General features: G+C 43.5%; 1 protein-coding gene across 1 annotated transcript in view; it reads left to right on the top strand.

Moving 5' to 3' along the window:
• The window catches only part of pkd1a (polycystic kidney disease 1a), a 41365-nt gene that overhangs the window by 26595 nt on the left and 2230 nt on the right, over window positions 1–12540 (top strand). Inside the window, exons 26-55 of the mRNA XM_049721809.2 lie at window positions 123–432; window positions 653–869; window positions 1511–1670; window positions 1959–2111; window positions 2224–2368; window positions 2679–3008; window positions 3110–3198; window positions 3279–3594; window positions 3761–3932; window positions 4027–4291; window positions 4363–4558; window positions 4794–4964; window positions 5037–5180; window positions 5528–5738; window positions 6138–6264; window positions 6342–6452; window positions 6555–6604; window positions 6709–6917; window positions 7622–7700; window positions 7798–7913; window positions 8256–8458; window positions 8596–8790; window positions 8887–9026; window positions 9156–9286; window positions 9392–9473; window positions 9559–9687; window positions 10064–10235; window positions 10335–10625; window positions 11130–11264; window positions 11932–12258. Coding sequence (XP_049577766.1) covers window positions 123–432; window positions 653–869; window positions 1511–1670; window positions 1959–2111; window positions 2224–2368; window positions 2679–3008; window positions 3110–3198; window positions 3279–3594; window positions 3761–3932; window positions 4027–4291; window positions 4363–4558; window positions 4794–4964; window positions 5037–5180; window positions 5528–5738; window positions 6138–6264; window positions 6342–6452; window positions 6555–6604; window positions 6709–6917; window positions 7622–7700; window positions 7798–7913; window positions 8256–8458; window positions 8596–8790; window positions 8887–9026; window positions 9156–9286; window positions 9392–9473; window positions 9559–9687; window positions 10064–10235; window positions 10335–10625; window positions 11130–11264; window positions 11932–12258 — 5376 coding nt within the window. The remainder of the gene's footprint in view (window positions 1–122; window positions 433–652; window positions 870–1510; window positions 1671–1958; window positions 2112–2223; window positions 2369–2678; window positions 3009–3109; window positions 3199–3278; window positions 3595–3760; window positions 3933–4026; window positions 4292–4362; window positions 4559–4793; window positions 4965–5036; window positions 5181–5527; window positions 5739–6137; window positions 6265–6341; window positions 6453–6554; window positions 6605–6708; window positions 6918–7621; window positions 7701–7797; window positions 7914–8255; window positions 8459–8595; window positions 8791–8886; window positions 9027–9155; window positions 9287–9391; window positions 9474–9558; window positions 9688–10063; window positions 10236–10334; window positions 10626–11129; window positions 11265–11931; window positions 12259–12540) is intronic.

Raw genomic sequence — 12540 nt, 5'->3', positions numbered from 1 at the left:
AAGCGGCTGGGTGTGCTTAGCCGAATTCACAGCGCATCTTCTCAGGCGTCAAAGTTCGAACAGTGGAAATGCAGACATTCAAGCCTGCAGTGCACAACTTCATTTTTCTCTATCCTCATCAGAGATGGACAGCCGTGACGCTGCAGAACGAGACTCTGATCCTGGACTCCTCCTCGACCACCACAGGAAATGACTGCATGAACCTGGTACTGCGGCAGGGCGTCCTTCGCCACGGAGACTCGTACATTTTCACCCTGCACGTAACCGATGACGCACTGGATGGTGAGGGTGCTGCCTCCATCACCTTGCACCACAACATGCCTCCGGGTGGCGGGAAGTGTCACCTGAGAGTGGGAGGAGACAACGGTGAAGCAGACGGTGGAAGTTGGACCATTCGAACCCTGGTGGACAGAGTGCACTTCAACTGCTCAGGTACATTGCATTTATCTCGTCACAGATCCCGCATTTTGTTTTGGCCAACCAGGGAAAGCCCTTTTGGGTTCTCCCAGAAGAGCACCCCCACTATAAAGAGACCCTGGATGAATTTGTGAATTTGATATGAAAGGACTTGAGAACCCTCTTAAACGCATGCTGACATGTTTTTGTTTTTTAAAGTTCATATCATAATCTTTCATTCCAAATATCCTTCCAGGTTACAGTGATCGGGGCGTCTCGGAAACACCTTTACTCTACAGTTTGTTGGCAACCCGCTGTAAGGAGGACTACTGTGAGGAGTTCTGTGTGTATAAAGGCAGCAGTCCAGAACATTCGGCCTTCCTTCCCCCGGGCTTCAGCTCGGCTCGACACCGCGTGGCGGTGTCTATTACCGTGGAGGACCTTCAGGGAGCATCAATCACTGCCCTCAACAAGTAAACAAGTTAATTTGAGGTTGAGAATTTGGCGCTGACCACAACAACAACATTTTTGCTACGTTCATTTAACTGAGTTGTGGCTCCATAAGATAATTGGACCTGCGCTTAAACTAGCATAGGATTAGGAGGATTGCTATGCTCTTCATGTCCTGATGTGGGTGTCATGAAAGACACCCAAGGATTATTTGTTGTCTAATCTATTCCATTATTTTTATGGTAGTTTTGAAGGCTTCATTGCCTTGTTTGCAAACTTGTTGCCATTAAGCAGAGCAGAGGCGGCTTGGTGTGTGAAAATCACTTGTAGTGATTAACCTGTATCTTAAGTAGAGCTGCTTAAGTAGAGTCATTAGGATCCCAGATTGCGGACACTAAATTGTGGACACTAAATTGCGGGTTTACTCAAATTGCAGGCCCAGTTGGCAATAAGTGTACAAGTGGTTGAGACTCCTGTATTGAAAAGGTTGCACTGTTTGTTTTCTCCATGGAAAATTTGACTGTGTTTGTGGAAGACAAGCAAATGGTTGTGGAAAATCATTTATTGATGAAGCTACAAATCACACAAAATACTACAACAATACTATGCAGATTTCATAAAACGTAGAAAGCTAAACCATTTGTCATTTTGTTTTGGTCCACAGGTCAATTGAGGTGGTGCTGCCAGATCCACCAGCTGGGTACAGTAGTCTTCCTCATTGGCTGGCTGAGTTGACTGACAGCAAACTTAAACAGCTGCTGGAGCAAGGAGACTCCCAGAGGGTCAGGGAGCTCTCCTTGGCTCTTATTACTGTTCTGAATGAGGTAGGAGAAACCTGAACATGAACACTGGAATGTACACTATGCATGCATTTTACCAATTTCCTTTTAGGATTACTCAGTCAGCCCAGAGAATAGATTGATTGATGAAATAAATGAATGAATAAATAAAGAAAATAAAAAACTGATACAGTTTTATCAAACAAATATTGGAAGTTTGCAAATGTACGTCCGTGTTTTCACCAGTTTATAAGCCTTGCTGGCACTGATTGACGAGCACAGAGTGAATGTATTTCTCTATATCTGTCCTCTTTTCTGATTATATTGTAACAGTACGAGCAGAACAGGGAGTCAACCCGCGTGTCACTAGCGGAGCGGATTTACCGAGTCAGAGTCCGCAGCAATATTACCAGGGCGCTGACTGCACTGGATCTCAACACTGTTAATGACATTCAGCAAACTTCTGCTGCGCTGGCGCAATGTACAGTAAGTATAATGTTTTGTTTGAAGAGACAAGAAAAAAGGACCTGTGAGAGTGAAAGATGGTAGCAAGCTAAAAAGCTTGTACGAGTTAGTTGTTTCCTTTGCGTGCTTTTAGGCGGTGAGTCGGGAGTTCATCTGCGAGGAGTGTCAGAACAGCACACTCAACAAACTTGAGTCCATGTTAGAGATTCTGCAAAATGACACCAAGCAGGGAACGGTTACTCCAACTGAGATAGCTGACAACATCCTCAACATTATGGGTAAGAGATCTGCAGGCTTTCTCGAGAGTGATATGATATACCCACAGTCATCTTTGAGATGTTTGTGCTAAAAATTCTAATTATTCTCTAATGGTTGATGACTTGAAAATTATGCCGGGTGCCAAGATCATTAATTGTAATCGTTCACTCATTTGACTCGTGGTCTTTGTTTGACTATTATTCTTATCACGCAAGACATGAGGATTAAAGAAAATAAAATGGGTACAGACTTGAGCATCCTATTTTGTCAGAATGCCATTTCACAAATTCTTCCAGCTTTTTCTATAATTTTCCACATCTCTTTCAAAAGGTGATCTGATCCACCAAGTCAGCCAGTCAGCATCTTACTTCCAACCCGCCTACCTGGATTCCGCGTCAGTCTTCTCGACTTCTCCCTTGACCTCGTCTGGCGAATACCACGGAGGTATCCAGCTGGACCCCTCTCCGTCAACCTTAGAGCCACACCCACTACGAGTGGCGGCCAAAGCCTACAGCCTGTCCTCGGTCCTCATGCTCATCCTTATGCACGGCCGCGTCCTGAACGAGGAACCGCTTGTGCTCAGGGGATCAGAAATAGCTGCCACGGGAAAACTAGCAGACCCCCAGAGCCTGCTCTGTTACCATGGCAACAGCAGTCCAGGTGAGCCTGTAGATTCAGTCGTGGCCCAATGAATCATGTCTGTTTTCATCACTTCTGTCAGGATCAATGTATCACGATAGTGCCATCTCGTGTGTCTGTAGAGTGCCAGCGGTTCTCCATCCCCAGAGCGTTCAACAGCAGTCTTGGCAGAGCAGCTGCAGGGAACAGTGTCATGCAGCTACTCTTGCAGGTAAGCAACATGAACTCTGCCAACATCCTCTATAATCGGGATTCCTCCACACATGAGCTTCTTTTTTTTTTTCTCCACAGTTGGAGTCCAACCCGTTCCCCTTCAACTATGTAGCCAACTACACCGTCTCCACAGAGGTGGCATCCATGGAGTTCCGCACTCAAAATGGCACCCAGATTCCCATCTCCGGACTGGATGACAGTCTCGCTATCACTGTTGCCATTAACAATGGCACTGGCGGAGAGCTCGGCGCAGATTCCTCAGGCGCAGGAGGCGTGCCCACGGCCGGAGCCGTCAACATCAGCCAGTGCGACTCGGTCATCGTCAGGGTGATAACAGGGAACAGCAACCGGCAGGCTGGACTGTTTGTTCAGCTCAACTTCACCTCTCTGGAAGGTGATTGTTCGACTTTTAGAAATTTTGACTGTGAAGCAAGCACATTTGCGAGAGATATAAATTCTTGCCACATATTTAGTTGTTTAGAAAAATGCAGTCTCGAGTTAGGGTTAACATACTGTATATATATTTTATTTTAGTTACTATGTATTATACCTTTCCCCAGATGGTGGAGGTGAGGGCGATGAAGATTCCAAGGAGCCATATATCGACGCCTACCTTCATTCCCACGATCAGCCTAATGAATTCAACTGCACCGACAGAAAACGTATCGCGCTCAATATGACCCGAAGCCAAGGCCTCGATCATAGGAAGTACACTTTCTTCCTGTCGCCAGAGTAAGACCCCCCCCACCACCACCACCATTACAGATGCATGCTAAACATAGTTGTCAATTGTAATTAGCGTCCATTTCTGCCATCTGTTCCACAGGACGTATGACACTACTCTTGACTACTTTATCAACGTGAGCACGCCCTGCAGCCCCACCTCACAGTCTGCCGGCGTTCATCTCGAGGTGGGGCTTTTCGTCTCACTGTGCCAGTACTTCAGCGAGAGCGAGAAGCAGTGGCGAACAGACGGCATGGTGCCCCTGGCAGAAACCAACGCCAGCAGAGCCGTTTGTCGCACCAGACACCTCACCGCCTTCGCAGCAGGCCTCTTTGTACCACCTCATGCAGTCAGCTTTACTGTGCCAGTCAGTACTAGAACTAAAAAAACATATTCTTGTTGTTAAGATCAACATGTAACTTTGTTCATCTTTTTCAGGCGCGCTCTGGCCCACCAAGCTTAGTGGTGTTGCTGGTGTGTGTGCTGGGCTTGCTCAGCTACGTGGTTGCTGCTGCCATTTTGCACAAGTTAGACCAGCTGGATTTGCGACGGGCTGCTGTGGTCCCTCTGTGTGGCACCGATGGACTCTTTAAATATGAGGTTCAAGTCAAAACTGGCTGGAGTCATGGTGCAGGTAAGCTAATGAGAACCTTTCAACCGGGACGCTGTCATCCTCCCGTGCGACCCCATAGTGAACACTCAGACAACCAACTGTTGTGTGAAAATGCTTTAAAACACGAGGCATACCCTGGACCATCACAGAAAACTTAATACAGCATTTGCACACAGATTCTTACCCTTAAGAGTCTTAATACATGCGCCAAGAGGGAAAAAGTTCAACTTTGTAATAAGTGTGTGTACAATTTCAGGAACAACAGCTCATGTAGGAATCAGTCTGTATGGTCGTGAGGGCCGTATCGGACACCGCCATCTTGACACCAGGGGAGCCTTTACTCGCAACGCCCTCGACATCTTCCATGTTGCTACGGACACCAGCCTTGGCAGTGTGTGGAAAATACGCATTTGGCATGACAATAAGGGTAATGACATCAACAACATCAACAAATGCTGAAGGTGTCTGATTTTTAATGAAGTCATTTGCTTTCCCTTAGGTTTGTCCCCAGCATGGATGTTGCAGTATGTCTTGGTCAAGGATTTACAGACAGGAAGTAGTTACTACTTCCTGGTTGATGAATGGCTGTCCGTAGACAATGAGAAAACTGAGGGTCGGCTAGAAATGGAAGTGGAGGCCTCAGGTAAATCTGAAATCATACCATACATACTGATTCATGATTGCCAGCAATGGGATGTGTACACTGAAATTTCAGTTGACAGCAAGTGGCAAAATGGCCGCACCATGAGATGGATACAAACAAATACCTTTTGCCTGTTTAATTCATATTCTACAAACAAAACATTAATCAATACACTGTGTTTTGACTAGTTGGACTGCACAGAACATATTGCAAAGAAAATCTTGGGGTTGACTTTCACATGAATTCATTCAGTTTTAAACCTACTAATGCGATTTTAATTTGACTATCACAATCCAAACTTTTTGGAATGGCTCACCAACGGTTATTGCCGACTCTGTTTTGTTCAGAAGAGGGATCGCTGCGCCAGTTTCCCCGTCAACTGCGGTGTGAGCTCCAGAGGGCACTGTGTGAGAGTCACCTGTGGCTGTCACTGTGGGAGAAGCCCCCTCGCAGCCCCTTTACTCGCTTGCAGAGAGCCACATGCTGTGCTTTGTTACTGCAGCTATTTTTGGCCTTCAACACACTATGGTACAGCATTGTGGTGGACAAGAGAGTCAGGTGTGTGCAACCTTTCTGTTCTGTGCTTATAGTTGCTGTATATGGCTCCGGTATTTTACTGTAGCACTCCATCCATCCATCCATCCATCCATCCATCCATCCATCCATCCATCCATCCATCCATCCATCCATCCATCCATCCATCCATCCATCCATCCATCCATCCATCCATCCATCCATCCATCCATCCATCCATCCATCCATCCATCCATCCATCCATCCATCCATCCATCCATCCATCCATCCATCCATCCATCCATCCATCCATCCATCCATCCATCCATCCATCCATCCATCCAAATAGCAAGACATCATGGTTTAAACGATGTATTCACATTCAAGCCTTGATATTTTCTCCAGGCGCTCTTGTTCTTATTTTGTTGCCATTCTCTGTTGCAGCCCACAGGCCGTGGCACAGTTATCTTCACTGAACGGGGAGACTGTGGCAGCAGGTGTGGTGACATGTCTGATGGCCTATCCTCTCTACCTCCTTGTTTTCACACTCTTCAGAATGAGCCGCAGCAAGGTACTGCTATCAAAAACCTGCCTCCATCCAGTATCTCACACGTGAGCTAACTAGTTTTTGTTTGTGGAAATCCTTAGTGTGTCTCAGTGAAGCAGGTGCCTCCTCCAGGGGACCAGGAGTCAGTGGAGATCGATTATTTCCTGGAGAACTCCAATGCTGGAAGTTCTTTCCTTTACTTTGATGGCGAGGTAGAGTCTTGTGTGTGCGGTTTAGCATGGACTACGTTTTTTTTGTGCTCCTTACCCCTGGCCTTCTCATGGTTAATCCCTTTCTCGCTCTCTGCTACTCAGACCAATTCAGAGGAAACCAATGTGGATTTGCCCACTCCATCCACCAAAAGGTCAGTTAATTATTTTTGTGTTGCACAAAATTTTACTTCCATCATTTCAACAAACGTTGGGTGTTGATTCAGTGCCCATAAATGCCTCACCGTCTGTGTTTCAGTCTGGCGAGTTGGGACATGGCAGAGGACGAGACAGATGACAGAGACTGGCCCGAGCTGTCGGGTCATGTTTCTGAGACGGGAGGGGCGGGACATGGAGCAGGGCTCCCGAGGCTGAAGAGGGGCCAAGGGAGCAGGCACCTTGGTGTGGACATCACCTTTAACCCTGACAATGAGGATGAGCAACGTCACAAATACTTTACTTCTTCAGGTAAGCTCAAATATGATCACATATACTACATTCTACAGGGCAATTATTGAAATACTTTCAAATTCAACATTTATTCACATTTTTTCATTTTTGGAAATACAGTATCTAATCAATTATTACTGTTATGTTATTAGCATGACATATTGTCGCAAACGGTGTCCATTTTGACTTAAAGGGGAAGTTTGCAGTGTTACAGCTGTTATTAAGATTTCCAAGTATAGCCTCACTTCACTTATCATTTCCTCAAGTCCCGGACCAACGCACTCATTGATGTGCTCAATCAGGCAAGGCAAGGCCATTCATAGTGCCATGTGATTATGATGGTGTGTTATAAGTAGTTTCTGATATTGCTCTTCTATTGTATTCATCACAATAATAATTCTGATTTCTAGTCATCATAAGTGGGCATTAGTATGTGGCTCATCCATTAAAATAAGTGTCCAGTTTATTCAACACTTCCAATAAATTTGTCAGGATTTTTTTTTATCAAATGAAGTCAGTCTTTTGAATACAAATGTTGAAGTTCAAATATATCAAATATAATTTTGACTCCTCAGTCTTCTGTTCATTTGTGAGCTATAGCGCTCTGTTATTCAAACAATGACCAGCAATTTTATTTTTATGTGGTGATTAGCAGCTCAGTTGTTACTGATTTTACCAACTATGAGTCCAAACAGTGGTTGAGTTTCTACTTTTCCTTGCAGATGAGGACCTCATCAAACACATTCTGAGCGATGGCCAGAACTTCTTTCCGCAAGCAGATGAAAGTGAAATGGCTGATCTGTGAGTTTCGACAGAATGCAAATAATCTGATTTGACGTTTTGGGGATTTTCTTAAATTTCTTTTCTTTTTTTTCCCTCTTCCCTGCACGTTTGTCAGGTCAAGCATTTTAGAAGATAACACAGAGGTGATTCTTCTCCAGAAAATCAATGACCCTCTCCCTCTCGAATCGGTCAGGAGAGAACCCCCGAGAACTGCTTTCTCCTCCAATACAGGTTTGTGTGGAGTATATTCAGAATGTATATCCTTTGATGAAATGATAAGCATCTAATATTTTGTGTTTTCTCCTTATTGACTCCCCTGCATCAAATTTACTATTGTTACTATTTACTATTGTACCTATTGTTTTATTTGAGTTGCCAAGCTATGATGGCAACACACATTCTTATTTTGTTGATATTGCTTAGTTACAAAGGTGCCCCAAATTGTTTCTTATCTGTTTTAATTTGTCCTTTTTCTGTATACAGGTCATCTTGCCAATTGAATGACACTTTTCTGTCCACTTTTGTAGTGCATTACATTAAAGTTTGTTTTTATCTGATCCCGCCCTTCTCCAGTTGTGACGGATGTTTGTCGTCCAAGACGGTTCCCTCCCTGGTGTGGACGCGCTGCCCTTTGGGGAAGCTGGGCAGCGATTGCCTTGGCTAACAGCGTATCCATATGGGCAGCTCACGGGTTCAGTCCGAGAGTGGCTATGATGTGGCTCATCTCCTGCTTTGCCAGCTTTCTCTGCTCCTGTCTCCTGTTAGAACCAATGAAGGTGTGTAAAATGTAAAACACACCCACTCAATTTGATAACTGCTCTGAATATTTTTCCAAGTACTTTGCACTGTTTTAAATCACTCAACTTTTTTATTTTATTTTTTTAACAAAAGGGTTGTTTAATTTGTCCTTCAGGTTTTGTGTGAGGCCATTTATTATGCAGTGTTTGTGTGCCGCCTGCGCCCTGAGGACCAGGATGTGTTGGTGGAGTTCCCCATGGTGGAGAGGGTGGTGCAGCGGGTCCACAGGGTACGGCCCCCTCAGGGCTATGCTCTGTCCCAGGACCGGCACCAGGCCCGCAAGGTCCGCATGCTGCACAACATGTTGAAGGTAAGCAAGAGATGCATTACAAGCGCTTCATTGGGTCCCCTCAGTGTTTTCAAAGTTCAAATATTTGTTGTTGTTGTTGTTGTTTATCATTTTCAGAACTTCCTGGTCTACATGTTCTACTTGTTGGTGGTTCTTCTTCTCAACTATTCGGACTCTGCCAAAGACACACACAGCCTGAGACTTCATGCTCAATTGCAACATGTGCTCCACACACCTGAGTACCACAACATCAGCAGGTAAAATAAAACTACAAGTAAACTCTATAAACTACAACCACAATAAGTATGATTCAAGCTTTTAAAGTGAAGCAACTCAGCAGAAATGATTAAATCTCGTCATTTACTAATCTCTGTTATGTTGTTTAGCCGAGACGATGTTCTGGCTTGGCTGGACAAATCCTTATTACCTCGCCTTCTGAATGACTCCGCCCTCCTCGGAGACACAGGAAGTGTTTTACTCGGCACAATGAGACTAAGACAAATCCACCACACACAGGGTGAGATGGGTGGTTATGTTGCATTTGTTGGAGCCCAAATCTATACTGAGCTCTCTAACCACATAGTAAGTGCATATTCTTAAATATTTCCTCTATTTTTTTCAGTTTTGGCTGGTTCAAGATCAGAGGACAGGTGGGAACAAGGCTGGCCGAGTAGCACAGCTTCTGGTGCTGCAGACACTAACCGGTAGGCAAAGGATTGCAGGGCCTATTCTGTGTCTGTTAAATATGTGATTTATATTATTTATATTGATCTTTTTGGCTCCTGCCAGGTTGTGGCGTTTTGGTCCGAGAAGTGTGCTCAATAATGGCACGGACTTGGTCATTCACTTGAACAGAAGTCTGGAGGAAGCCTCGAGCTCTTTGCAGCAGCTGCAGCAGGAACATTGGCTTGGCGACAGGTTAGTAACAACTTTCATTTTCTTAAAACACAGTTAATGTTTCTTTTAACAGACAAAACAATGTGAGGGGTTCGCTAATCAACAAATAGTTGTCGAAATATTGGATTGTGATTTTCTTACGGATCTGACTCGCTTAGTTCTATTGTCCAACACCAGTGATGTGACAAGGACTTAACTGAAATGCAGCATGCATATCAATTTTTTTAATTTTAGATTGTCAGAAAATGATCGTTCCCAAGGTTCAGCAGCCCGTAATATTTGCTGTGATGGCCAATTATTTTATCGCACTCCTCCCACGTTTGGATAGTCATGAGAAATATGGACCTAAATAATAGCAATAAATTTTCTTCTTTCTTCCTGTGTGTTGTTTTTGTAGGAGCCGTGCTTTGTTTGTGGAGTTCTCACTCTATAACATCAACACAAAACTCTTGGCAGTCTTTTCTTTCCTCTTCGAGTTCCCAGTTTCTGAGCATGCTCAGTCCAGCCTTGAACTCATTGTCATCACTCTGTGGCCAATCACCGGGCTCGATCTCCAGCTTCTTTTAATGGTAACTACAGTCCATTAGAAGCGATTAGCACAATGCAAATAAATTCCCGTCCTTTGTTTTGTCATTTTGCTGATACAACTTTGTTTTCTTCCTTACTAGCTGGTCCTTCTTGCCCTGGTGTCATATTTCTTGGTACGGGGACTTTTGGGTTTCCTCCGCGAAGGTTACTCATATCTGCTATCCACCTGGAGACTCCTAGGTGTCTGTAAACTTGCTCTGGCAGCATCTGTTTGCGGCCTGCATCTGAGTCGGTGCGTCATGGCCCAGCGGCAGTGGGCATCCTACCTCAGTCAACCACGGGATGCCTTCACAGACTTCTACCCACTTGCCAAACAGAGTCAGATGTATACAGTCATGGCAGCCCTGCTACTCTTTATATTGGTTCTCAAGGTAAGAAATCAATCAAGTAATCAAACTACAGTTACGCTTCAAAAGTAACAATAATGTCACTATGTATATGTTTCATTGAATTCAACTTTATTCTTAAATGTCTCTGTTAAAAATTTAAACCAGATGTAATTTTTATGCAAAGTAGTTGTTATGGGAAGCTTCAAATTTGCTTCATGAATCAATTGTATTTTTTGACTCCTCCAATTGCACTCTCACCAAATCACCCTGGGCTGGAAGCACACTGACTTGTGATTTCAACAGTGCCATCTAAAGGAGTAAAAAAAAAAATACGACTGGTTCATGACGCAAATTCAAATTTCAAAGTAATAAAGTACACAAGTTTCTATTTCAAGATTCAGATTTATATTACTATTATTTTCATAGACCTTTAAGATTTGATTTTAAGTTTTCCATTCAATAAATGTCGATACTTTCTCAATGAGCATTTGAATTAGTTGGAAGGTTTCCTTGAATACATTTTGTTCCCTTTGCGCAATCATGCAGGCCTCTCATCAGTTGCGCTTCCTGCGAGAGTGGGCCGTGTTTGGCCGAGCTCTGCGACGCTCTGTTTGGGAACTGCTGGGCGTCGCTCTGGCCCTCCTGCTCTTGCTGCTGGCGTACTCACACACCGGACACCTGGTTAGTGTCTCCTTTAAGTCATATTTGTGTTAACCTCTGATGCTTATGACAAAGTATGAAGTTCATTAGCTTTCTGTTTATGTTGGACATTTGTAAGAAGAGAACTAATGTGAAGGCTTTCTTTTCAGTGGTAGATACAAAAAAAAGTATACCAGAGGACTTTGGACTATTTAACATTAGTAATGTGAAACAATGCAAACCCAAACAAAATGTTAACTAACAATAAAATTACAAACCTAGAATTCTATTCCAACTTGTACTTAATAGAATTCTAGGTTCTAGGTTGTATTCTTATACATGGGGGGGGCGATAGAGTTCAACAATTGGGTTCAATTTGATGCGCTCACATCTTCAAAATCAAAACCGATTGTCTGATTTAAATAATTGTTTGTTTCACCCATCAAACCAATGCATAACAATATTCATTGTGAAACCCCATATATATATATATATATATATATATATATATATATATATATATATATATATATATATATATATATATATATATATATATATATGATTTTTTATTAACTTTTTTTAACAAGTTACCCTTTGTACATACCCACTTTTTTTTTTTTAAAACAAAGTAACTTTGAAAAGAAAAAAAAAATCATAATTATTCTTGAATTTTGTTTCATGATGTTTCTCCTTTCTGTCACTCTAGCTCTTCCATTCTGTCTTTGACGGCTATGGAAGCGTCAGCTCCGCCTGTCTGTCCTTGTTGGGCGCTGGCGGCCGAGGTCTGTTGTCATGGGAACCTTCCCGGACACTAACCGGTCCCTCTGCCACGGTCTCCTCACTGGTGTTCCATGCCAGTTTTGCCGTGCTTCGGTTGGTCTTGATCTGGTTGGTCATCTCCATTTTACTGAGGAACTACCGGCGCGGACGTGCCGAGTTGTACCGGCCCGCTGTTGATCTGCAAGACTACGAGATGGTCGAACTGTTCCTCAGGAGACTCAAAATGTGGATGGGACTTAGCAGGACCAAGGAGGTACTGAACTGCTTTGATACAATATATGGGATGCACATTTTATCTTCATTTTGAAAAGGTTTTAAAAGAATTAGATAACTATCAATATCAGCTATCTGAAGTATTTATCGTGATACCCACCCAGCCGTGTTTGCCAACTTCATCGTGTTATTCTTAGGTAACAGTTGTCTCTATTGGAGAGTGCCAGTCCAGCCTGTGTGCAGAAATAAAATAAATTATCTGTCATTGGTTTCATTAAAATGTTGTGTATCAAAATTACTAATGGTATCGTATCTGTGAGTA

The sequence above is a fragment of the Syngnathus scovelli genome, chromosome 5, assembly GCF_024217435.2.
Source record: "Syngnathus scovelli strain Florida chromosome 5, RoL_Ssco_1.2, whole genome shotgun sequence".
NCBI classification, from domain to species: domain Eukaryota; kingdom Metazoa; phylum Chordata; class Actinopteri; order Syngnathiformes; family Syngnathidae; genus Syngnathus; species Syngnathus scovelli.
This window is presented reverse-complemented; position numbering and strand designations above follow the sequence as displayed.